Below are 25223 nucleotides of genomic sequence, written 5' to 3' on the forward strand. Positions count from 1 at the left end.
CAAAAAGGTGGGGGGTGTGTCCTCTTTGGGGTGACAAAACTGGTCTGAAATTAGACAGTGTGGTAAGAGTTGCAGAATCTTGCGAATACACTAAAAACACGGAACTGTACATTTTTAAATGAGTTTTATGCTATGTGAATTATATCTCAGTTTGGAACAGTGAACTAAAAAGAACCTTTCTCGCTAGAGTGCCTGGATGGCTCAGTCGGACAACGGCTCAGGTCACACGATCTCACGGTTGATGGGTTTGAGTCCGGCCTCAGGCTCTGTGCTGACAGCTCAGAGCCTGGAGCCTGCTTCAGATTCTGGGTCTCCCTCTCTCTCTGCCCCTCCCCCGCTTGCACTCTGTCTCTCGAAACTAAATAAATGTTTAAAAAATTTTTTTAAAAAAGAACTTTTTCTGGGGCACCTGGGTGGCTCGGTCAGTTAAGCGTCCGACTTCACCTCAGGCCATGATCTTGCAGTCCGTGAGTTCGAGCCCCGCGTCGGGCTCTGTGCTGACCGCTCAGAGCCTGGAGCCTGTTTCAGCTTCTGTGTCTCCCTCTCTCTCTGCCCCTCCCCTGTTCATGCTCTGTCTCTTTCTGTCTCAAGAATAAATAAACGTTTAAAAAAAAAAAAAGAACTTTTCGCAACCAGTTTCCTCATCTATAAAATTAATATTCCTACTTGACAGGCTGTTGTGTGGCATGGGTTTGATGTACACAAAGGGCCCCATTTTGGGGGTCACACAGCAGTGTCCCACCTTGGATGCTCCATGACAGCTGCTTTCCAGGACTCCAGTTCTGGCTTAACCACTCCGTCCTGACCTGGGAGACCCAGTTCGCTTCACCAAGTCTCACATTTCCCATTTGCAACATGAAAACAGCTGGATTAGGTGAACCTCACCTCCACCCCCCACTCCACCCCTGCCCCTGTGAGGCGAGGACCCTCTACTGGGCTCCTTGCTTGACGAAACCACTGAGAACAAGAATTTGTGTCGGTACAGTGCTCAACACGTCTCAAGGCACTTTCACGGAACTTACCGCATTTGTCACCTCCCCTAGCATGTAACGTACTCCCTCACAATGACAATCAGGCCTCAGAAGAACCAAGGGTGGACCGCAGGAAGCAGAGACTTCGTGCTGGCCAGGAGTGGACGTGTACCTGGGTCACCTGCTTCAGAGTGGCTGCGGAAGCTCCTACCTACTCACGCTGTTATGAGCACGCTGCCCCAGGGCCAGCCCAGGTGGGGTGCTGGGTGCCGGGGTCTCACGCCTCTTCCCCCGCCCGCCTCCCGCTGCCGCCTCCCATCCCAGGGCCAGAGCACTCAAGGGGGCTTGTCAGGAATGCCCCACACCAGAACCCTACCCCCGGAGGCTCGGGTTTCCAGGGGCCGCAGAAACCCACGCTGGGACAGGTCGCTGGCGTTGACGTAAACTTTCCAAACCGCTTCCTAAATCTGTCCTCAGTCTCGAGAGAGTTCTTGGTTTCATTGGCTAGAAACAGGACAGCATCTCGCAGCGTTTGGGGACTACAGGCAGATAAGATGCCCTTTTGCCTTTCTGCAGTGTATGTAGAGAGAAGGAGCCCCAGGTCATGCTCTCCTCTCTCTCTCTCTCTCTCTCTCCCTCTCCCCCCCCCCCCCCCCCCCACCACCACACACACACTCACACTCACTGGCAGGTCTGCCTGGAAGGTGGGTAGGATTGTGTCAAGGGTTCCACAGCTCTGGTAGGGGATAGTGAGACAGTGTAGGACTATAACGAGGGTGACAAGGAGAAAGAAGGGTACGCAGTATCCCAACGAGATCTCCCTCTGACCTGGGGTCATCAGGCCCACCTCTGTACCTTCGAGGGGGTAGAGGTATTGCCTCCTCAGTCTTGCCCCCAAGATTGCCCTTTCTGATAATTTGGTGCCCTAGCCTTCCCCAGCGGCTCTGGGCCGAGGCGCAGATACACCTAAGGGAGGGAAAGGTGGTGCTGTGGATACAGGGCCTGCCTGTAGGTAACCAGGTGCGGCTGGAGGCCTGCTTGGGGCCCTGGGGATCCGCCAAGAGGCCCAAGTCTCCAGCAGGAAACCCCCGGGGCAGCCCTCACACCCACCCTGAGGGCTGAGCTGGAGTACTTGGGGGAGGGGGTGGAAACAGGAAAACAGGTAATTCCTCTGAGCGTGGCAGGGGAGTGAGCAGACGGGGCAGGAGAGAGAACAGAGTGTGGGAGCCCCCAGGGAGCAGGGTGGAGAGGTAACACTCCTAGATGTACCCTTGGCCGGATTAGGCGAGTGGGAGGCAATGGCTGGGGGTGGAGGGAGACTTGGGGGGATGAGGTGGTCCTGAGGCTGCCCTCTTTGCCCCTAACAGCCCGGCCTTCACCCCAAGGCAGAGGCCCCCATTCACCACTCTCCCCTCTGCCCTCTGTCCTGCTTGTCCACTGTGACCTGGCACAAGGCTTAGGCAGACAAGGAAAGAGGGTGTGGCTCTTCCAGAACTTAGGGCCTAATTGCCCTCCCGACCTGGATGGGAACATCGACCTTCCTGTCCTCACGGCACCCTGGGAACCCAAAGCACCCACAGTAGCCACTCCCCAGGCCAGCGGATGCAGCGACCAGGGTGGGGGCCCACCCTGGTGCCTTGGGCCCACACTGGCCCCACCATCACCCTACATCCCTCTGCTTTCCAGCCTTGGGCAAGAGGCAGGAGTGGGTTGGGGTGAAGGCCGCGGTTTGTTGTGGCTGTGATAATGTCAGGGCCTCCCAGGCAAGAGAAAAGTGTGCTTTGCACATTGCTTACATTTTTCTCGTGAGGCAAGGCTGAGAAATGATTGGAAACAGAAGCAAGAGAGGGTGGGCAGACTGCCTTCAAAGACAGGCTCGTGTGCCACCTGCACCCTTGGGAGTGAAGGGAAGGGCGTCTCGGTGGGGACCCAAGGTGGAGGCTGCTGTGGGAATGGACACAAGGAGTTGCTGTGGTCTTGGCATAGCTCTTTTCCTGGACTGGTGACCTCCACCCACCACCCCTCTCCACTCTCACCCCTGTACCAACCCTGCCGGACTCCAACCTCATCCCCACTGGAGAGGAAAAACATGCACTACCTGAGTGATATGGGGCCAAGTTGTCGGGCTGTTTACGCCCGGGAGGCCAGGACTAGGACAAGGAAGGTATGGGAGAAGAGTCCTGAGGCCAGCACCTGGGTCCTGCCTCCTCCCATCTACCCCCATCACTTGGGTAGGGCTGGCTGGCTGGCAGGGGTGGGACTGAGACCCAGGTTTGGGGCTCCACCTCCTGTAGCACCCCCAATTGCTATTCTCCCTGGGCGGCTCCTTCTCACCTAACCTCATCCATGTCCTCAGTGTCTGGGGACACAGGTGGATGACTCTTTGAGGAGCCTGCGGACAGCGCCTGGCAATCCACTCGGTGCTTTCCCCAAATCCCGGGCTCTGCATCCTCTCCTCTGACCTAAAGCACCTGCCCTTTGTTCTCCTTTCCACCCTGTTCTGACCCTGCTCCTGGATGCCTTGCCTCCACTGTCCCCTAAATGTAAACTGGAGAGGAGAGAGTCACCAACCAGTCAGGACAGCCTCTGCCCCTCTGGCACCTTTGCCCTGTGCCTCCTCTGATTGTCTAAGTGGGAAACCCCCGGTCTCCCTTCCCCTCCACCAGGTGAGATTTCCCCCCCCATTTCACCAGCTCTGACAACCTCGAGGACCTGCCCATCCAGGCCTCCTCCTTCTCCCCACTGTCCCGTGCCTACTGGCTTCTTCGTTCGCGCCACAGCCAGCCAGAAGCTATTCTGTTTCTATTGATCTGCTGGCTTCTCTTCCCTCAGTTAGTCTGTTGACTATTAATTGTGTGTTTGGTGCTCTTTAGGATGTGATTCTATTTCTACCAGCCTCCTCTTATGTGATAAGCGTATAAGTGTGTGTGTTGAGGTTTCTATAGGACGTCATTTCAGGTAAAGAGACGGTAATGTTCCAGAGTAGACCAGCTGGATTCAGGACAGAGGGAAGCTTTGGTTTGGGTGATGCCCCCCCCCCAAATTCCTTTTGGCTCCTGGTAAAAGACATCAGTACAAGGTGGGGCGGTGGCTCGGGTGAGCTGGACTACAGTGGGGAAAGCCCAGGGCCCAGGGGACAGGAGGACTGGCTTCTCACCCCAGCTCAGAGACCATCACAGGGTCCTCTCTTAAGCTTTCTGTGCTTCGGCTTCCTCACAGGTCAACACCTGCCTGATGCCACCCTCAGTCTGTGGAGCGGAGATAGTGCTCCCTCCAGGATAGCCTGCTCACTGTCCCAGAAACCCCCTACCTCACTCCACCTCAGCAGTTCTGCCCGTGCTATATTCCCCTCTTGGAATGTCCCCCCCACCCAGTTCCCCTCTTTTTCTAAATCATAACTTCTTCGGGCAGGGCCTGGGTGGCTTAGTCAGTCGAGCGTCCGACTTCGGCTCAGGTCATGATCTTGCTCATTGCTATCAGCATGGAGCCCACTTCAGATCTGCTGTCTCTCTCTCTCTCTCTGCCCCTCACCCGCTCGTTCTCTCTCTCTCTCTCTCTCTCTCTCTCTCTCTCTCTCTCTCAAAAACACACATTAAGGGGCGCCTGGGTGGCTCAGTCGGTTAAGCAGCTGACTTCAGCTCAGGTCATGATCTCACGGTCCGTGAGGGCTGTGAGTTCGAGCCCCGCGTCGGGCTCTGTGCTGACAGCTCAGAGCCGGGAGCCTGTTTCAGATTCTGTGTCTCCCTCTCTCTGACCCTCCCCTGTTCATGCTCTGTCTCTCTCTGTCTCAAAAATAAATAAATGTTAAAAATAAATTTTTTTTTTAAATACACATTAAAAAAAAGGAAAAAAAGTAACTTCTTCCAAAACCCAGATTCGTCCTTTTCCTTCAGTGAAATCTTTTCTGATTACTCCAGCTGATAGCATTCGGTCTCCTCTTACAATTTCTACACGCTTAGTTTGCACCACCAATGAGCACGTGCGTGCTTTATATCAGGGATTCCCCACCTCAGGTCTATTGACATTTTGAATTGGATAATCGTTTGTTGTGAGGGATTATCCTGTGCATTTTAAGATGTTCAGCAGCATCCCTGGCCCCCACCCAGTGTAGGCCAGCAGCGCCCCTCCAGATGTGACCACCAAATATGCCTCCAGTCATTGCCAAATGCACCCTGGGAGGCAAAATCACCCCAAGCTGAGAGCCATTACCTTATATTGTTATTTAGCTTTTGATATTTCATTTTCCCAGCTAGATTCCTTTATATATCCTAACGTGCCTCGCACACTGTTATACCCGTCATGTGTTCCATAATTATCTGTTGAACAAATCAAACTCGCTTTTTCAATTGTAAGAAGGGCAGGTGGAAATGATCATTACAACTTCCTTTAGGCCTAGGTACACTTTTGTGGGGTAGAGATGTTCATGTTTGTCCCTAAAAAGTCAGTCCACTTTCTTCCCACAATCGGGGGAACAATTGTTAACAAGGAACTTTGTGATGTCTGCTATGAAATTTTACAATAAATGCGACCCATAAAGAAAATATTTCCTTACAAAAAATTTTAAATGTTTATTTTTGACAGAGAGAGAGACAGACAGACAGAGCGCAAGTGGGGCAGGGGCAGAGAGAGAGGGAGACCCAGAATCTGAAGCAGGCTCCAGGCTCTGAGCTGTCAGCACAGAGCCCTAGGCGGGGCTGAAACTCACCGTTCGAGATTATGACCTGAGGCGAAGTGAGAGGTTTAATTGAGCCACCCAGGCGCCCCTCTTTTTTTTTTTTTTTTTTTTAAGTTTATTTACTTTGAGAAAGGTGGGCAAGTGGGGACTTGGCGGGGGTGGGGTGGGAAGGGCAGAGAGAAAATCCCAAGCAGGCTCCGTGCTATCAGCTATCAGTGCCGGAGCCTCATGCAAGCCCTGATCACACGAACCTGAACCCGTGAGATCATGACCTGAGCTGAAATCAAGAGTTGGACACTTCACTGGCTGAACCACCCAGCTGTCCCATAACGAAAATATTTCCGAGCTAAACTCCACTTCTTTCAAGAAAAACTTGTTCAGATCAAAATCTGAATCACAGAAGAATCTGAACCATCCTTTGAAGTTCATTGCAAGAGGCTGTACCTTGTATTGGATTCTCTGCCAAAGGTGTCCAGTTCTGTACAGGGTAGAGCAGATGAGAGTTACTAGGACGACAGTTGAGGGCTCAGGTGTTGGAGTAAACAAGCTGTGGGGCTCCACCAATCACTACTTTCTGACGGTGGACAAACTGCTTAACCTTCCTGAGCCTCAGTTTCCTCGCCTGAGAAATAGACATAAATCATGAGAAGCAGGTTTGCTGAGAAAAGGATAAGCAAATTGCCCAGCCTGGTGTCTGATGCGTATATACTTAGTGTTGGTCTCGCCATTAGTTTCCCTCTCATATTGCAGTTATCCTCGCCTTTTCCACCTTCCTACAGTGTGGGTAACTCAAGGGCAAGAGATGTATCTAATGCCTCTGTGTACCCCTCTAACACCTAAGCACAGCACCTTGCCCATAGGAGTACTCCATACATTTTTGACGAATAGATGGTGCACCTAACTTCAGGAAGTCTGGAAGATGAGGGAGTACGGACAGACAGACTAGCACCTGGACTGACCATCACCCCTTAATCTTACGGCCCCATGTTAGTTGCCTCTTAATCCTTTAAGTATTTGGCTCATATACTTTTTGCAAGCTGGAAAGGGCTTTCTACAAGATCTAATCCAACAACACTCTCATTTCTCAGATGAGGAAACAGGCCCAATGAGGATACATAGATCTTTCATAGACAAATGACTGAAACACCCATTGTCCTGCTGGCTTAGGAAGAGTAAGTAGTTTTGCTTTAGTTCCGGCTTCCTCAAACAGTTCCTCTAGACCAGTGTTTCTCTCAATAACGGCACTATTGACCTTGGGACTTGATAACTCTGTCCTGTGCACTGCAGGATGTTTCACGGCATCTCTGGCCTCTACCCTCTAGATGCCAGCAATACACCCTTTTCTCCCTTAGTCGTAACAATCCAAAATGTCCCTACACATTGCCAAACATCTCGGTGAGAACCACTGGTCTAGACATTACTGCAGGTAAAATCCCTTCATATGAAATGCTGATGCCCTCGGGTTATCCTATCAAAAGTGATTGTTTTAATGAATAGTTTGCTAGAAAATCTCATTGTAGCCAGCAGCTCTGGAGAAAAGACAGAACTACCCTGTAGTGAGAGGCCAGATCTCGATCACTGCTCCGGGCTACTTATTCTGTATATGCGTGTCATTTATTTATCATACTGCCTACTTCCAGTGGCCTTTGAAGTGAAGCCTGACTCATTTCCTTCTCAGAACAACTGGCTATGTTCTGTGTGCTGCCAGAAGTCTTGCTGTGTAGAAGGGTCTCCTCCCTGTCAGAGCCCCTCTCACACCGTTAGTCTCCTTGCCCGTTTGTCTGTCTGTCCCAGTGGCCTCTAAGGCTCACAAGAGCGGAGACAATGACCATGTGATTTGGTACAGGGGAAGTGCCCAGTAAACATTTGTTGAATGAATATGCAATAGAAATTATAATATATTGCATTGAGCTGTGAGTCAAGAGTTCAGAACTTAGCCACAGCTTAGTTTACACTAACCATTGTTCCTGCATATTATTAAACAACAAATGCTTATTTCTCACAGTCTGGAAGCTGCGAAGTCCAAGATCAAGGCAATGGTAGATTTGATGTCTGGTGAGAGCTTGTTTCTTGGTTCATAGATGCTGCGTCCTCTCAGGGCAGAAGGGGTGGGGGAGCTTTCTGGGGTCTCTTTTATTTTATTTTATGTTATTAAAAATTTTTTTTTAATCTTTATTCATTTTATGAGAGAGAGGGGGGAGGGGCAGAGAGCGAGGGAGACACGGAATCTGAAGCAGGCTCCAGGCTCTGAGCTGCCAGCACAGAGTCCTACGTGGGGCTCAAACCCATGAACCATGAGATCATGACCTGGCTGAAGTTGGGCGCTTAAGGGACTGAGCCACCCAGGCACCCCTGGGGGTTTCTTTTACAAAGGCATTAATCCTGTGATCTAATCACCTCCCAAAGGTACCACCTCCAAATACCATCACAATGGGGATTAGGTTTCAAGATAGGACTTTTGAGGGGACACAAACAGTCAATAGCAAAAATATTGTCTGTAATGGCATTTATGGTAACAGGATTTCGTGTGTGGCCAAGCATCAGAGAAACTGTGTTTTAATCCTAAATCTGGGGAGTCGATCTGTGTACATGTATAGGAAAAGCTACCAGGCAGGATAAAATGAAATATCCTACCACAGCGTAAATTCAATTTCCTTTGTGAAATAGTTGCTGAAAAGTCTGATCCATAACTCTGCCTTCTTGAAATACATTTTAAACACCCCCAGTCATTCAGTATTTACCATTTGCTCCCTCAGATTGTCAGATTTTTTTTTTAAGTGTATGGTATAAGAATTGTCAAGTGTTTGTTTTCTATCTACTCTGTCTCCTCAAAGAAATTGCCTGAGGGCAAGGGCTCTTTGCCATCTTGGCTAGATGCTTGATCATTGTCGACAAGAATAATAACAATGGTGAAAGAGGAAAAGTTATGTTTTCTAGTCAGGAAATGAACAAGTTTGAACACCTGTGTGGTCAGCCCCACTCCCTGGTTATGGGATACCCCAAACAAGGGCAGACAAGGCCCTTTTCCTTAAGGAGATTGAAGCCTAATCTGTTCCTTCCTCCGGCAGTGGCAGCTAAGAGTTGAGGAAAACCTATTTTCTTCCAGTGTTAGGGAGTCTGTTGAATAGGTAAAGGGGGCAGTAGGCAAACGGAGCTGGAAAATTTCCCCCATTTATCTTGTCCTAGCTGAGGTAGGTCTGCGGATGGCCGGTAGGAGGCGCCCCAAAGGATCATTCCATTGGTCTTTGGAGACGCTCGGCTCCTTTCCTCTTCTGGTTTTTCTTAGAAGGAGCCGGGAGAACCTTGACGGTCCAGACGGCGGGAAAAGTGATAGTGGGGGCGGGTTCCTTTGCAGTTCCACGGTCATCTCCCGGTATCCCCTCACTGATCCCAGGACGGGAGAGACAGGCTGAGTCCGAACACCTTGCCAGGGCCGCACCTCCCTCTCCCTAGATGCCCCACCCCCGGCACTCAAGCACCGCCCCCGACTCTCAGGCCCCACCCCCTGAGGCCCAGTCCCCTCCCCGGCACCCGCCTGGGCGGCGCTCACTCCCCAGCGGGGGCCCGGGGAGCCTCCAGGCGGAGAGGCTCCCGCCCGCCCGGAGCAGCGGCCTCCGCATGGAGGGGCCGCTGGCTCCTCTAGCGGGGTCGGGGCTACTCCCGCTGCCGCTGCAGGGAGGGGGAGCCGCTGCTGTTCCGGAGTCCGGAGCCCGGCAACACCCCGGACATGAGACGGCGGCGCAGCGGTACAGCGCCCGTCTGCTGCAGGCCGGCTACGAGCCCGAGAGGTGACGCCCAGGGCAGAGCGCGCGGGGCGCGTCCGGGGCGGGCGCGGCGGCTCCGGGAACTGGGCGACGCTGCCGGGGAGGGGAAGGGCAGGGCAGGCCCCAGCACCCTTGCCCTCTAACCTCCTCAACCCCTAACTTCCTGAAACCGGGTTCCGACGCCACGCACCTGGCTTTGGTTGGGGGATGCGGGCGGACGCAGGGCAAAAGGGTTCGGTGCCGCGCTGCATATGGGAGCAGGTCAGGAAAGCGCTCCGTAAAATCTTAGCTCTGTATCGGACCTCCACTACACCACCCGACGATACCTGGTCCAAGTGGCTCCAACTCCTGGGGTTCAAACAGTGCTTGTTGGAGTCCCTGTCCAAAACTGTTTACTCCTTTAGTTGTTTCCTCCCAGAGCTATCTCCAGAGTCTTACTGGCAGGTGTAGGTGTCCAGATGGATGCATCCTCAGAGCCGGGTGAGGACACTTGTCCCCTCCTCACCATTCGCTGAGGTCTGACGAGGCTGCCAGTGCAGCTCACCTCAGGGTTTCTTCTAAGATTCAGGACCCCCTCCTGCCCTTAGCCTGCTGGGGTCTGTAAGAGTCACTGGAGGAAGAGTGGGGGTGTTGAGCTGGGCCCCGGGGAGACCGGCTGAAAAGGAGACAGTGGTTAATCTCTGGATTGTATCACAGCTTGAAAGGCAATCCCACTGTCCTTCCGGTCCAGAGGATTTGGACTTCTTTCTCTGCCCCATCTGTTGGTGCTCAGCAGCTTGGAGAGGTGACCTGGAAGCTCGGTTTGGGGGGGGGGGTGGTCTGGGGGAATTAGCCCTGCAGCTCGGCACAGGGGCTGGCAGCTTATGTAAGAACTTTTAAAGGCTTAAGGGGCTGCTGGGTGAAGCCTGGCCCTTCCTGCCCTCACAGGCTGCCTCTCTAGAGTTGACTCAGGTTCAGGCAGCCTTATCCTTCCTCGCATCCAGGAAATCCAGCTTCTAGGGTGCAGGGTCCAGGGTGATAGATAGGGAGAGGCCAGACAAGGTTGAGGGAACAGGCTGGGGCACTTGGGCACTTGATGGAGGCAGTGCCTTGGTTAGAACAGGTATTGCAAAAGTATCATTTCAGAGCTCAGGCTGGGGCCACGAAGTAGCATTCCTTCTCCAGATTGTACTTGTGCACAAAGGGGCCATCCCCCACCCCCCGCCCCCGCCAGTCTGGGAAGAACCTGTGTAAAACCTGAGCCCCAGCCAGGTGGTGTAATGAGATTCCAAACCTGCTGCCTAGACCTCCATCTGCTATCACTAGCTTAGAGCTGTGGGAAGGGGACAGGGTTGGATAAGAAATCCTGGGTCCTGAGTTTGAGGCCAGTGTTACTGTTCCCTGGCTTGAACTTGGCCAAGCCATGTCCCCTGTCCCAGCTCAACAGTGCTGTAACATTGTTGTTGTTACCTCTTCTCCTCATCTCCACCCTTCCCTCAAAATTGTTTTGAATTCTTGTCCCTTCAAACAGCCCTAGACAGAGATCTCCAGGCTCCCAGCCTGGGCACTGTTTCCCCACGGCCCTAAAGAAGGGGCTTAGGCCTGCTCCTCTGCCCTCCTGGCCTCACAGCTGCTAGGTGGGGAGCCTCCGGGGACCAAAAGCCCTTCCTCAGGCTGACAAGGCCCACTGGTTGCCTCGGTGTCTCCTCCCCATGGAGGAAGCAGCTGGGGAAGATCAGGAAGAGGGAGGAGGAAAGCCACGGGGATGGATTAACAGTCTCTGGAAAAGGACAGCCTAACCCAGGGCTGAGCCCAGCAGCTTAGAGTAATGAGGAGCCCTGACACAGGTCAAAGCAGGAGGGGGTGTGAGGCAGCAGAAGGGGAGTAGAACCATAAGGTCTGTTATCACTGGGAAAATGACCCTCCCCATAACTCAGCCTGGCAGCCTCCTCCCCTGGGTCCAAGTTCTGGGCTGGGGCCGATGTCACATTAAGGTCATCTGAGATGGCAGAATCCACCTGCTGTCCTGGGCTCCAGCTCTGGTGGAATCCTGAATAGTACCGTATCCATTCCTGATCCTTGCTGTAGAGCATAGTGCCCCAGAGCAGGTCCCTTAGAGATCTAGAGAGACCACAGGAGAAGCTGTGTTCTGTGCTTGCAATGGCCTTTCTGCAGCTAGAAAAATGCCCCAGAGTAGCTTTGAATGGCTAGGGTCCTTTCTCTGGCTTGTCTCACTGCTCTGCCTCCAGATGGCCAATGAGAGGTCCTAGTGCTGTGCCCCTCAGGTGCCCCCGTAGGGCATGGGCCCTCAGGCTGAGTCCATGAGTGCTGAGAAGCCAGAAGAGGCAAGCTGGCCCCAACCCCTACTCAGCAGAGAACTCTGGCAGGCCCACTCCCTCCCTTCCAGTGCCAGAGCGCCTTCAGAAATCCCCATCAGGAGCCCTCCTCAGGGCTCCACTGGTGGGCAGGGAAGCCTTGGGGGAGGGGGGTCTGTGATGTTTTCATCCCTCACAGTAAGAGGAAAGAGGACACTGGAATCTGTGTGTCTCCTCCAGCACTAGCCTCATGGGCCTCATCGCCCTAGCTCTGTGGGAAGGTCCCCCTCCCCTCTGCATACAGATGGAACAGTCTGTATTTTCCTGGCAGGGTCCCGGGGTGTCACTGGGGGAGGCTGGGCGTCCTAGGGAGCCTCCCCTGGGCCTGGCTGCCACCAAACTGCGGAGAGGTAAACAAATCCAGCCTCCCAGGGCTGGGGAGAGAGGGAGGGAGCACCACAGACAGCCACCTTGCCAGGGGGAGGACTGTCCTTACCTAGAAGTAAGCTGTGGGGACCACAGGAGGAGGAGGGAGGGTACCCTGGAATTTGGGTTGGGGGTCTGCTCTCTAGCTTTTGGTCAGGGAGTAGTGTGAGCCGTTCTGGTCACACAGAGGGAAGGGTCTGCCCCCCTGCCACCCCTCCTCTCCCCATGTGAATCAATTTGCTACCAAATCTTAGTGCCCCCATGTAGAAATCTGGGTCTTGCTGGGCCCACGGGGCCACCAAACTTCTGCTTTGGGAAATCCTCAAAACCTCCATAGCCTCTGTCCTAATTTGTGTGCATACTTGCCTAAGCCAGGCCTGTGATCCTCCCTCACCATCCTATCACACTACGCTCCCAAATAAAAACAAACTTTCTTCTGTGGGCTTAAAACCCTGATCTACACACCACTTTCTGAGCGGGGGATAGGAGAGGCATTGGATCAGGAATCAGAGGCACTACTCATCCTTCCTTGCTTTCTGAACTGAAGGTTTTGCATCTGCGGAGTGGGAATACCTAATAATTGTCAGTTAATGGATTGTAGAGCAAATGTGATCATTTATGAAAAATGCCTTATAAACGGCAGAGGGCTTCAAGGCCTCCTAAAGGTCAGGGAGTGTCACTGTTAAGAATACCCGCCCCCTAGGAATGATGCTGGGGGAGATGGGAACCCACACTGCTGGGAGGGCACAACCACAAACTCCTGTGTGTTGGGGAGCTGTGAGCCCAAACCAGTTTCTCAGGGCTCCAAGCCCTGATCAGAGTCTGGCCCTTAGTATTGGCTAAAGGCAAACCGTGTTAGAGGTACCCTGGGGGTGGGGAGTAAGACAAGGAGAGACTCAGGTCTGCGGGGGCCAGCAGGCTCGGGGTGGGGGGGGGGGGGGGCGGGAGGGCGCCAGGTATCGGCCACCCAGGTAGGGAGCGAATGTGGGGGGGGGGGGAGGCAAAGGGGGCGCTGCGGGGGGCCTAGGAGGCGGGACGAAAACTGGTGGAGGGGGCGTGTCCCGGCCTGGCTCAGTCCCCTCCCCCGCTGGATCCACACTCCCTCCCCCGCCCGGTACGCGGGGCCGCTGTGCCACTGCGGGCGGCGGCGGCGGCGTCTGCGCCGGGCTCCGCCGGGCCTTTGTGCGGTGCGGGGCGGAGGCGGCGGTCTCCCGGGGGGAGGGGCGGGAGGAGAGGGCGGCGCCCCGGGCCCGCCTTGCCGCTGCCGCAGCCCCCGCCCCCGGCCCGCCTGGCCCGCGGCGGCAGCGTGGCCGCGGCGCGGCGTCAGCAGCAGCGGCGGCGGCGGCGGCGGCGGCGACAGCAGCGAAAGCAGCAACAGCAGCGGGGCGGCCCGCGCGGGTGTTTATGTCGGGTCGCGGTGTCTCCCAGCAGCATGGCGGACTACCTGATCAGCGGCGGCACCGGCTACGTGCCCGAGGATGGACTCACCGCGCAGCAGCTCTTCGCCAACGCCGACGGCCTCACCTACAAGTAAGCCCCGGGGGCCTCGGCCCCACATCGGTGCACTCACCAACGCGCCGCGATCCCCCGGCCCTGGCGCCGCACGTGCACGGTTCCCCCCTCAGTGACGCCCGATTCGAGTGACTGGAAGGGGGGGGGGTGAGGGGGCTGGGCAAGGGAAGGAAGGAGGCCCGCGCTGAGAGCAGACGGACGTGGCACAGCGACATCACGGGCCCTCGGTGCTTTGCCCCGTTTATGGCCGGATCCGGGTCCGGCTTGCCTCCTTCCTCCTCTCTTGGGCATCTTGGCCCCGTGGAGGGGACTTGGGGTGTGTAGGAACTGGAGATGTGGGAGTTACGGAGAGACTTTTTCCAGACCTTGGTCCAGGACACCCTCTGGCTCCCAGCGTCACATGAGAGCAGAAGGGACCCTGGAGTGCAGTTAAGGCAGCTGCTTGGGTGTTGCCTCCAGGAGAGGCCCAACTGGGCAGTTGGGATGGCTCCTTGTTCCCAGGGACCCATCCAGCCTTCCACTTGTGCCCCTGCTTGCCCACAGGTTAGCACTAGTGCCCCCGGGGACATTAGTATTATGTGACTACCACCCCAAGCCCACCCCATATGGGATTTTGGAGGAGGGTGCGACCTATCTGTTTGCCCCTGGCTTAGTTTGCTTTTCTGTGGGCTCTGGGCCAGTTGTCCTGCGGGCTGCGGGCCTGGCACTAGCTCTCCTCCTGGCTGCAGGACTGTGTCCATGCCAGGAAAGAGCATCAGAACCTGGGACCAGGAGGAGGAGGGATGCTGGCGACCCAAAAGCATCTCTGCCCTGTCTCCTGCCAGTCCCTGCCTTTGCCTATAAGTGTTCCTGCTTGACAGGCCGTTTCCCTAGACCCCAGGATTCCCAGTCACTCCTCAGTGGTTCCTCTTGCCTGGGCTAAGGCATGGGCCAGGTGAAGGATGGGTATAATACTTAGAAAATGTCAAGGGGCCTTGACTGCCGCGTTTCTTGTCCTGCCTCTCAGTGAGCCACAGAGGCCTCTTCACTCGACAGAAAGGCTGCCAAGGGCAGGGGCAGTTAGGGGTTTTTATTCGTTTGGTGGTCTTTGACGAAGGAGGAGAAAGTATCTCTTTGCTATATCATTCACTGGAGTCTTCTAGGAAGACTCCCTAGAGAAATTCCTAGGAATTTCTCTAGGTCTGGGGCAGGTTAAAGACCCCACCCCTCCCGTCCATCCTCTAGCTTTTCGTTCCTGCATTTGGGGTGCCGTTTCTTTGCTTAGTCCAGTTAGGAGTGTTCCTAAAGTGTGGAGCATTTGCTTTTGCGTGAGTCCGTGAAGGCCCTGTGATTTCAGGCTGACTGAGCCCATAGGGCCTATGGCACGGCACCTTACCATACCCATGCAGGCCTGCGTTCCCCTTCTGGGGTTTGCTGTGACCGTGGCCCACCCTAGGGTTGGCAGCTGTCATACTTTGGCAAGGGCCCCAGCATCCTGGTCCTAACAACTGTAAGCCCCCTCCTTCCCTTCCACATCCCGGGCCGTGTCTGTAGGTCGCTCCAGTTCAACTGGCGTGGAGTGCCTGCTCTGTCAGAACCTGCCTCACGCTCAGCCCCCTGGGGTCCCTCCACACTGTTCTGAACCCTGTGTGACTCAGCAGCCCTGGCACCGGGCTGTGCAGCGTGTCCCGTGCTCTGTGGTGTCCATGCCATGCTGCACCAGTAAATTGTTTTCGGGTTCATTCTATGTTTACTTACTGTCTCCCCCTATGAAGATTGAGAAGTTTTCAAGGGCAGGCCCTGTATCTGCTACGTGTGTCATTACAGGAACTTCTGTGCCCCTCAATGAACTCTTAGCCCTGAGGGCAATAGACATTTGGGGCCAACTGCCTTGGTGGCACCCCAGGTCCACAGACGTTCTGCTGGCTTTGGCTCTGGGTCTCTGGGCCGGAGTCAGCAAGATGCTAGTTGGCGGGGCATGAGGGTGCTTCAGCCCTGCCCAGGGAACAGCAGGGATCGGAGGGCTCCAGTCTCTGCCCCTCTTCCCACCTCCATGCTGCCTCCCCTGGCATGGCAGGCCCTGGCCCTTTCGGGTACCCCTCCCCACCCAATAACACTCACTTTTCTGTCTTCACAGCGACTTCCTGATTCTCCCAGGATTCATAGACTTCATAGCTGATGAGGTGGTGAGTATCTCTTCTGCTGACCTGGAGGAGAGGGACTATGTGTGTGGCAGAAGAGGCTGATTTCATGCTCAGGGGCGGGGTGTGGGGGAGACTTTTCTTGGGAATGTAGCCTTTATTTCTGCCAGAGAAACTGGCAAAGTGCAGTGGGTTATGTCTAATGGGGCAGAGGCAGCTGTGGGGATTCAGGGGTACGCTGAGTGGTGGGCCAGGCACAGAGCGGGAGGGCTGTCCCTGACAGCGCCCGCGGTGAGGTTCCAAAAGGCCCAAGAGAAGATGGGCGTGGGTGTGGCGGCCTTATTACCTTAGACAGGAAGGATTGGATTTTGTCTGAAATGCTGAGCAAGGACATGACAGAAGCCAGTAAAATTATGGCGACTTTGGATGAGGCGGACAGACTTGTTTGTGGATCCGTAATGCACAGGAATTGGCGAGAGGATTTGAAAGAATTAGATTTTGGACAAATACAAGGAAACACAGTGCCTCGCTTTATTGGAGGGGCCAAGTGATGAGTGAGGAGCCAAGTGAATGAACAATGTCCTTTACACAGTTAATATGTGACAAAATCACAGAAGCCAAGGGTTAAGTGCTGATGAGTAGAAGTCATTTCATGGAAAAGTTAGCTTATTCTATGATGAACTTGTGCACATTGAGAAAATAGTTTCCTTTGTTGCTGTTATCGATATTTATTTAGGTCTGATTCTCATGAAAGACCAAAGGGCCTGAGTGTACCTGGATCGCTTTTATGTTGGGGAAACTCATGTCCAGCCTGCTTGCCAGGGCTGACGCAGACAGATTTTTAGGGGGAAATTCGGGCTATTCTGGATATGTCTTTTTTGACAGCATCCAGGAAGTCTTGGTTCAGCTGTTCAGTTTAACAAAGTTTACCAAGCTCTCTGGCTTTGTGCCAGACCCGAGTGGGGTGCGAGGAAGAAAGGGATGGAAAAGTCCCCCCACTGGCCATTCAGGATGTCCCCATCCTACGGCCTGTGTCAGGAAGGCTGTGGCTCTTGCCCTGTGGTACAGTGGGGGAAGGAGGAGACGGGGGAGTTTTCTAGACTGCAGGGCCATGGTTCTGAACCAGGATCTGTGGATGGGCTTCAAGGGCCTATGGATCTCCAAAAATTATATGCCAAAGTCTGTGAGTGCACTGGGGGCTAGGATCCACAAGCTGTTGGCCTGAATCTCAGAGGCAGATTCTTCCCAAATGTGTATTTGCAGCCCTGACCTCTCTCCGAGTGGCAGATCCTTAGTCACTTACTTTCCTGGATGCCTGATAGACTTCCCGTGCCTTCTCCTCCTGGCCCTGTCCTGGCCCCACCTGGCCCTGTCCAGCGGCCTTCTCGGTGGCCTCCCTGCCTCAGGCCTCGTCACGTAGAGTCCATTCTCCACATTGGAGCCTTGAGTGACCTCTTTAAAACATAAATCAGATCATGTCTCTCTTCTGCCTGAGACCCTAACCGCCCTCCCAGTGGCTTCTCATCTCAGAGTCAAATCTAAGCTCCACTCTGTGGCCTTCAAGGTGACAGACACATCCTCACCCCTTAGCTCCCGCCCCTCCCTTTTCTCCCTACCGCACTAGCCTTTTTCTTTCTTAAATACACCTCAGAAAGACTTGGAACCAGAGGCAGGTGTCACACACAGCTCCCTCTGCCTGCAACGACAGCCCCTCACACTTTGACTTGATTGATTCTCACTTTCACATCCCAAGAAAGAGGCTTTGACCACCACATCCTTCTTCCGGTGGCTACTTTTCTTTGTTGTCTTTCTTTGGAGCCTTTATCCTGACTGAGATAATCTATGTGTTTTTCGTGTTTGTCACCTTTCTTTCCAAGTAGAATGTAACCTCCAGGAGGGATAGCAGGGACCTCACCTGCCTTGTTCAGTTCTATAGCTGCAGGCCTGTCCTGGTGCTGGGTGCCCATAGGGGCTCAATAAATGTTTGTTGAGTGAATGGTAAAACTCTTCACCTAGACCCCGCCTCTATTCTCAGGACCTGACTTCAGCCCTGACTCGGAAGATCACCCTGAAGACACCGCTGATCTCCTCCCCAATGGACACCGTGACAGAAGCTGACATGGCCATCGCGATGGCTGTGAGTCAGACACCTGGGTGGGGACCCAGGGTTGGGGAACCGAACAGGGTGGGCTGGATTCAGAAGGGAGGTTTGCAGCGTGAGAGTGTGGGCCCCTGGCTCTGATCTTGCTTCCCTTCCACCCCCAGCTGATGGGCGGTATTGGTTTCATTCACCACAACTGCACCCCGGAGTTCCAGGCCAACGAGGTGCGGAAGGTCAAGGCAAGTACCAGGCCTGTCCCCAGAAAGATGCGACCTGGCCGCCGCCTCCATAGAGATCCTCCTACCCTCCCGCGCCAGCCCCGCAGGCTGGTGCATCCCCTGGCCGACGGCCGTGGGGTCTTGTCTGCTCGTCTCCACGGTGGGGACACGGGGCCCGGCCCTCATTTTCCCACCACCCTCTCTCCCCATTAAGGGCCCTGGCTTCTCTGTGGTGTGGCTGTGTCCCACCTCGACGACTTCTAGCCTTTTCCTTCCCCTGTCTTTACCCACAGAAATTTGAACAGGGATTCATCACAGACCCCGTAGTGCTAAGCCCCTCACACACTGTGGGCGACGTGTTGGAGGCCAAGATCCGGCATGGCTTTTCGGGCATCCCTATCACTGAGACAGGCACCATGGGCAGCAAGCTGGTGGGCATCGTAACCTCCCGAGACATTGACTTTCTTGCCGAGAAGGACCACACCACCCTCCTTAGTGAGGTACCTCCAGGGCAGGGAGGAATGTGGCTGGGGCATGGCTGACATCTTGGGGCCTCACGCTGGTTCCTGTGACCAGGGACCAGAGGGAGGCCTGGCTCCCTTCTCTCTCACCTGCCAACCCACAGGCAAATGTTCCTGGCTCCACAGGTGATGACTACGCGGAATGAGCTGGTGGTGGCTCCGGCGGGTGTGACATTGAAAGAGGCAAACGAGATCCTGCAACGCAGCAAGAAAGGTACCTGGGAGTAAGCGGAAATCTCAGGACCCCCCCAGACTTGCTCCCTGTACCCCAGGCCCCCTGTCTCCTTAGAGCTTTGCAGGTTGTCCCAGCAACCAGGCTGGGCCTTGGGAAGGTTCAGACAATCCCAGCCTGGAGCATGAATCCTGACGTCCTTATTCAGCATCTCCACAGTATGTCTCCCCAAATAGCCAGTCCTGTGAAATGCTCATCACGCACACAAAAAAAGTCTGAAACATGCTGCTTTCTAACCCCCTTATTCCATAAGAAATTGTGTGTCAGCTTATTGAAGGCCCTGAGAAGTCCTGTAATTAAATTTATTTGACATTGGGGCTGCTGACATAACATTCATCAGGTCCCCGTGGGAGACACTGGGAAATGCTTCCCGTGGCTCATGCTGGATTGTTTCTTAGGGGCGGTATTGGGGAGGGCACACGTTCCTCCTTGCAGGACAGCCTCACATTTGTGCCCTGGTTAGGAGTTTTCGACCACTGTGGCCTGTGGCCTAGCAGGTGAAAGGCTGCCAGTGCTCAGGGGCCACCCACCCAGCCTGGTTAGGCCACAGGGCCGGAAGAGCTCCGGCACCTACTTGGCCGCGAGGTTTCTTTGCTTCCTGTTCCTTGGGAAGAGGTCCAGGTCCCTAGGAGCATTTCCTGGGCGGGTGCTGTCCCCTAGTGGCTGGTTTGGATACTTCCGTGGGATCTCTAGCCTGGTCTGTTTTGACCTCACTGTCCCCTACTCCCACCCCCGGCCTGAGAGGCCTGCTCCTTCACCTAACCTCTGCGTTCCTCGCCAGGGAAGCTGCCCATTGTCAACGATCGTGATGAGCTCGTGGCCATCATTGCCCGCACTGACCTGAAGAAGAACAGGGATTACCCTCTCGCCTCCAAGGATTCCCACAAGCAGCTGCTGTGCGGGGCGGCCGTGGGCACCCGTGAGGATGACAAGTACCGCTTGGACCTGCTCACCCAGGCAGGCGCCGATGTCATTGTACTGGTACGGGCACTGCCCTGGAGCAGGGTGGTTTCGTAGAGTAGAAGCTTATGAAGACTCAGCTTTGCCCCTCAGCTTGGAATCGGAATTAGGAGGGTCACACGTACTCCGACGGCTCAGAGCAAACTGTTAGTCCCCTCTGAGGGCCCCCTGCACTCGTAAGCTGACCCTAATACTTCTAGCTCACGTTCTTCGAGAGCCTCCCGCTTGCCAGATCCTGCAAGACCTTTATGTAGATGAACTCGTTGAACCTTACAACAGCTCCCTGACGTACGATACCAGGTCTCGTTGTCAGACGAAGAAGCCAGGGTTGAAGAAATTCAGTAATTTCGTCTGGTAGTGAGTGGTGGGAACGGGATGTAGCCCCAGGCAACATCTCCTTGCTGTGAGGACCAGTCCACACAGTGGGTACGATGGGGCCTTGCTCTGAGCCTGTGAACCAGTGGTGCTCAACCTTTTGGGGAAAGCAGGCCTCTTTGAGACTCAGTCTGCTGAGAGTCGTCAAGTGTTTTCCCCGGTGGGGGCAGGGGAAGAGCTTTCTCATGACATTTTTCATACAATTTCAGGAGTTTTTCATTCGTGATCCCCGCCTCCCCCCGTGAGGACTGTTAGCCATCGAAGCCTAAGCTTTCCCGTCCCCCTTCTCACAGGACTCCTCCCAAGGGAACTCTGTGTATCAGATCGCCATGGTGCACTACATCAAGCAGAAGTACCCCCAGCTCCAGGTGATTGGGGGGAATGGTGAGTGCAGGGTCCCCTGTCAGCCCCCAGCCCTTGCCCCCTCGCTGTGTAACTTCTCTGGCCTTCAGCATCCCTAGGTGACAGCGTCGCTCCTGCACGGGCACAGGGGGCTGAATGAATGGGCGTGGTCACTCTGGGTTGGGGGGCTAGACTGGGGTCCCAGGCAGCCCCAGGGCAAGCCAGGGGCATCCCATCCTCACACTGTTCCTCTTTTCCCTGCTCCTCCAAACCGTCCCCTCCACCCCCAGTGGTGACAGCAGCTCAGGCCAAGAACTTGATCGATGCTGGTGTGGACGGGCTGCGTGTGGGGATGGGCTGTGGCTCCATCTGCATCACCCAAGAAGGTAGGTGTCAGGAGAGTGATGCCAATCAGAACACCCCACTGGCCCTCCACAGGCGCTGGGGCCCCCCTCGCGTTGCACAGATGCGCGGTAAATGCCTGCTGCGCCAGGCCCCTTCTCAGGATGGTGGGTTCGGGGCTGACCTGGGCTCGGACTCTGCCCGTCCGGCCCACTGACTCGGGGGAGGCTGGTGGAAGATAAGGTTGCTACGAGTTTCGGGTGTGTGCCAGCCTGCTTCTCAGATTCTGGTCAGGAAGGCCCAATCTGGAGGTCCGAGGCTGGTGTGAATACTTCTCTGAGGTGCTTGTTGGAAGCCAGCTCAGAGTTTGGACCAGCTTTGTGACGGGCAGATGCTTAAGGCATGGAGACAGCACGTCCCTGCCTGTGAAAAGACATACACACCCTTATGGCCACGTGGCAACAGTGGGAGAGGGGGATCCATTCAGTCACAAAGCCCTTTTGCAGGGTGCGCTCCTGAGCATGAAGTGGGGCAGTGTGAGACCCTGACGCGTGTCCCTGTGTGGTTGAGGGGTGCTCCCTGGAGCCTGGTGTCTGACTTGTGGGTCCTGGCTTGACCTGAGGGGATGTATCCGGCCCCTGTAGTGAGAGTCATTTTTCTAGAACACTGAGTGACCCATTTGGTCTTTAGAGCCTCTGCTTTTAAGCTTCTACCCTTCGCCTTAGCTGACCGCTGTGGTAAAACATGGGCCTTTCCTCAGTAACTTAAATATTAATTGAGCACCTACTATGTGTCAGGCACTGTTCTAAATCTTGGGATGCAACAGGGTCAAGACAAACAACGGGAACTTAGAGAGAAGGCCTCTTCTCTATCTCCAGCCCTCAATAAGTCCTAGTTCCTTAGAATTCCCACGCAAAACCTCGTACTTGAAGGCTTTGGACAACTAAACTCAAAGAAATGCAACCCAGTATCCCCAAGGAGGCTGTGAGCACCCAACCCTGGTATCAGGCTTTGCAAATGAGAGAGGTTGATGCTGGGGACTCACCAGTCTGGGGTGGGGGCGCTATACTTGGAAGGCCAGTACTGGCACACCCCCCTGAGAATCCCGCACAGTTCTGTGATGGGTGGAGGGGTCCCTGGAGTGACAGTCACCCTGTGTTATTTGCTGCCACCCGTCTTGTGCCTCAGACATACCATCCAGCCCTGTCCCTTTTCCCAGAGGTCGGGCACAAGGAGAAAGGGGCCCACCCCTGGCTCCTGTGTTGCCGCTGGCACCTCTGACTTGTGTACCCTCCCGCAGTGATGGCCTGCGGTCGGCCCCAGGGCACTGCTGTGTACAAGGTGGCCGAATATGCCCGGCGCTTTGGGGTGCCGGTCATCGCTGATGGTGGCATCCAGACCGTGGGTCATGTGGTCAAAGCCCTGGCCCTTGGAGCCTCCACAGGTGAGGGGGTCTGCTGGGGATTGGGCGGGCTGGTGGGGGGCTGGGAGCCGGGTGAGGGCAGTAGGAGATCTGCGGGGCCAGAGGCACTAACCCTCGACCACCACAGTGATGATGGGCTCCCTGCTCGCCGCCACCACGGAGGCCCCTGGCGAGTACTTCTTCTCGGATGGGGTGAGGCTCAAGAAATACCGGGGCATGGGCTCGTTGGATGCCATGGAGAAGAGCAGCAGCAGCCAGAAACGATACTTCAGGTGCCCTGCTTCTGAACCCTGCCCCCAGGCAGATCGGCCCGTAACCCTTCAGCCTCCACCACCGCCTTTGACTTCCCAAGACGGTGCCCAGTCCCCCCTATTATAGTTCTGGAAACCGAGGCACAGGGTACAGGCAGCGGACGTGGGGTTGCCCCCGGGCCATCTGACTCAGAACGCAGGCTTTTTTACACGGCAGCCGGGGAGTGGCTGCTTTCGGGGTGGGGGGGGGGACTTCTGGGTGGCATCCCCTCTGTTGGTACCCTCGAGAGGGGGGGTGGGCTCCCCTGAATCATGGGCGGCTTGGCTCAGTCTCTTCGCCCTCCATGCAGTGAGGGGGACAAGGTGAAGATCGCACAGGGGGTCTCAGGCTCCATCCAGGACAAAGGCTCCATTCAGAAGTTCGTGCCCTACCTCATAGCAGGTATCCAGCACGGCTGCCAGGATATCGGTGCCCGTAGCCTGTCAGTCCTGCGGTGAGTGGGACTTGGAGTGGGCGGGACGGGGCACTGGTGGGGGGACACCTGGGAGGCTCCTGGCTCCTCCCTGCTTCCTCTCTTTCTTCCTGTGGTGTCCCTGACCTGCTCCACCTACCCGCCCTCAGGTCCATGATGTATTCAGGGGAGCTCAAGTTTGAGAAGCGGACCATGTCGGCTCAGATCGAGGGTGGCGTCCATGGCCTGCACTCGTAAGTGTGGTGGCCTCCTTGCCCCATCTGGCTGGCACTGGGTCGGGCAGGTGGGGCCGTGGTTCAGAGGCCAAGCTGAGGTTTCAGGGATCCCGTGGGCCATCTGCTCCAGGGATGGATGCTGCTGCAGGATGACCCCATCACCCTGTCCTGCAGGGCCTAGCCCACCCTTGAACCCTGTCCTTTAGCCCCTACGCAGACAAGGCCCCTCCCCTCCCCTCGGGCATCTCCCCGAGCAGGGCATGGGAGACGCGGCTGCTAGCCCCTCCCGGGCTCCCAGTCCCTTGCTTGCTCAGAAGCTTGGTGGCTGGTGGCAGGGGCTGGTGGTGCTGGGCTCTTGCTGGTGGCAGCATCGAGCAGGCTGGTGGAGGCTGGGGGCGCGAGCCCTCTGGCGGGAAGGGCAGAGAGACAGATGCCAGGGCCGGTGCCGGGGCCACCGTGGGCGGGAGCAGTGCTAGTTGGCAGCAAGTTGCAGGCATGCATCCCCGCCCTGGTCGAGAGGGCCTGGCCCCCCAGGCATAGGCGGGCATCTAACCTGTGTCTCTTTCTGCCCCATCCTCCCGTAGCTATACCTTTCTGCCGTGTAAGTAACCGCGCTGCCCGGGGCCAAGTGTAGAGTAGAGCAGGGGCAGTGTGGGTGGGACCTGGGCTCGGGGTGGGGGGCACTGGGTTGAGGGGGGCACTGGGGTGTAATCGTGGGACAGGGACCCTAGGGCTAGCACCGTGCTGGGGGCAGCCGACAGTAGCCCCTCCTCCGGCGGAGGTGCAGAGAGATGTCCCTGACCGCAGGCCTGAGGCTTCCCCGTCTTGGATTGGACCCAATGACCGCAAGGGGCCTAGGCCACGGTGTGTGCAGGGGTGGGGCAGAGACACGGGCAGCAGAGGTTCGGCTTGCTCTGAGCTTGCTCCAGGAGACTGGGCTGTGCCTTCTTGAGCTCTGTCTCCACCCCCAGCATTGAGGACAGGCTACTCAGCTGTAGCTGTGGCCAGAAGGAGCATGGCTGTCTCTGGACCTGGCATGGTTCTTTGAGGAGCCTTGGCCTGGGGAAGACAGAGGCACAGGGCCTGCTCTTTCCCCCTCCGGCCCCCCATGTGGGGCCACCCTGGCAGCCCAAGGCCTAATGGCAAGGGAATCTGGGAAGAGGGCAGGGTCCAGACACCCACGCTTGGCTCCCCTCTTGCCTTGTCCCCACAGTTACGAGAAGCGGCTGTACTGAGGACGGTGTTGGAAGCCGGGGCAGTGGAGGGGGTGCACCCCAGGATGCCCCTTTGAGCACAGCCTCCCTCCATAACTGAGTGGTCCATAGATTTGCACTACGGATTCCCCAGCTCCTTTCCAGGGAGAGAGGAGGGGAGCCCCTGAGGGTCTGCGGCCCCTCCTGGCCCTGCCCTGCAGAGTCAGGACTATTCCTGGGGCTCGGATGCCCTGGGAGCCCCCCGGATCCCCCCTCCTCCAGTCCCCCTGAGCCTAGCCAGCCTGGGCTCTCAGGCCCTGTGCCTGCCTCAGGTCTTTCTCGCTGCAGCCTGCTCCGGCCTGGCTCCCACCCCTGGGGCAGGTGGCCCCTCCTGGCTTCTGTAGGGCACCTCCCTCCCCACCCCAGAAATGGTGCTCTCCTGGCCCTGCCTCTGGCCCCTTCCTGGGCTGCTGCCCGCTCAGCCATGTGGCACTTCTGGGCTCCTGACCTAGGCCAGAGGGAGGTCTCTGCCCCCTTCCCCTGGCCCTAGGCTCCCCAGGCCCTGCTCCTCAGGCCACTCCCCCTGTTCCTGGCCCTGGGGAGGAGGCTGCCCGTCGTTCCTGGCTCCCCGCCATCCCCAGGTGTACCGTTCCTGCCCTCTCCTCTCAGCTGCAGTCGGAGGCTTTAACTTTGCACACTTTGGGGTCACAGTTGCGTCATTGTATATTAAATAACCTGAATAAATCAAGAGGTCTCAATACCTCTGCCATCCTGTTTCTGCCCCTCGTCCACTGGGCAGTTGGCCCCTATCCTGG

The 25223-nt window shown here is 55.9% G+C and overlaps 1 protein-coding gene across 5 annotated transcripts; it reads left to right on the forward strand.

The window, feature by feature from the left end:
* Nucleotides 1-9178: 9178 nt before the first annotated feature.
* Nucleotides 9179-25168, forward strand: IMPDH1 (inosine monophosphate dehydrogenase 1). Of its 5 annotated transcripts, none has more exons than XM_086690867.1 (16): nucleotides 9179-9434; nucleotides 13559-13660; nucleotides 15759-15807; nucleotides 17798-17899; nucleotides 18028-18102; nucleotides 18375-18581; nucleotides 18729-18816; nucleotides 19616-19815; nucleotides 20463-20553; nucleotides 20802-20897; nucleotides 22154-22297; nucleotides 22404-22548; nucleotides 22878-23021; nucleotides 23150-23233; nucleotides 23800-23816; nucleotides 24429-25168. In XM_086690867.1, exons 1-16 carry the CDS (start codon nucleotides 9265-9267, stop codon nucleotides 24527-24529), a joined length of 1815 nt encoding a protein of 604 aa, XP_086546993.1. In that variant the 5' UTR covers nucleotides 9179-9264; the 3' UTR covers nucleotides 24530-25168. The 5 variants fall into 5 exon arrangements, with proteins under 5 accessions (XP_086546993.1, XP_086546997.1, XP_086547008.1 ...); XM_086690871.1 differs by having other exon boundaries at nucleotides 13562-13660; XM_086690882.1 differs by lacking the exon at nucleotides 23800-23816 and having other exon boundaries at nucleotides 9180-9434.
* The last annotated feature ends 55 nt before the right edge of the window (nucleotides 25169-25223 follow it).

The sequence above is a fragment of the Puma concolor genome, chromosome A2 (genome assembly GCF_028749965.1).
Source record: "Puma concolor isolate L17-30 chromosome A2, mPumCon1.1.hap2, whole genome shotgun sequence".
Classification (NCBI taxonomy): domain Eukaryota; kingdom Metazoa; phylum Chordata; class Mammalia; order Carnivora; family Felidae; genus Puma; species Puma concolor.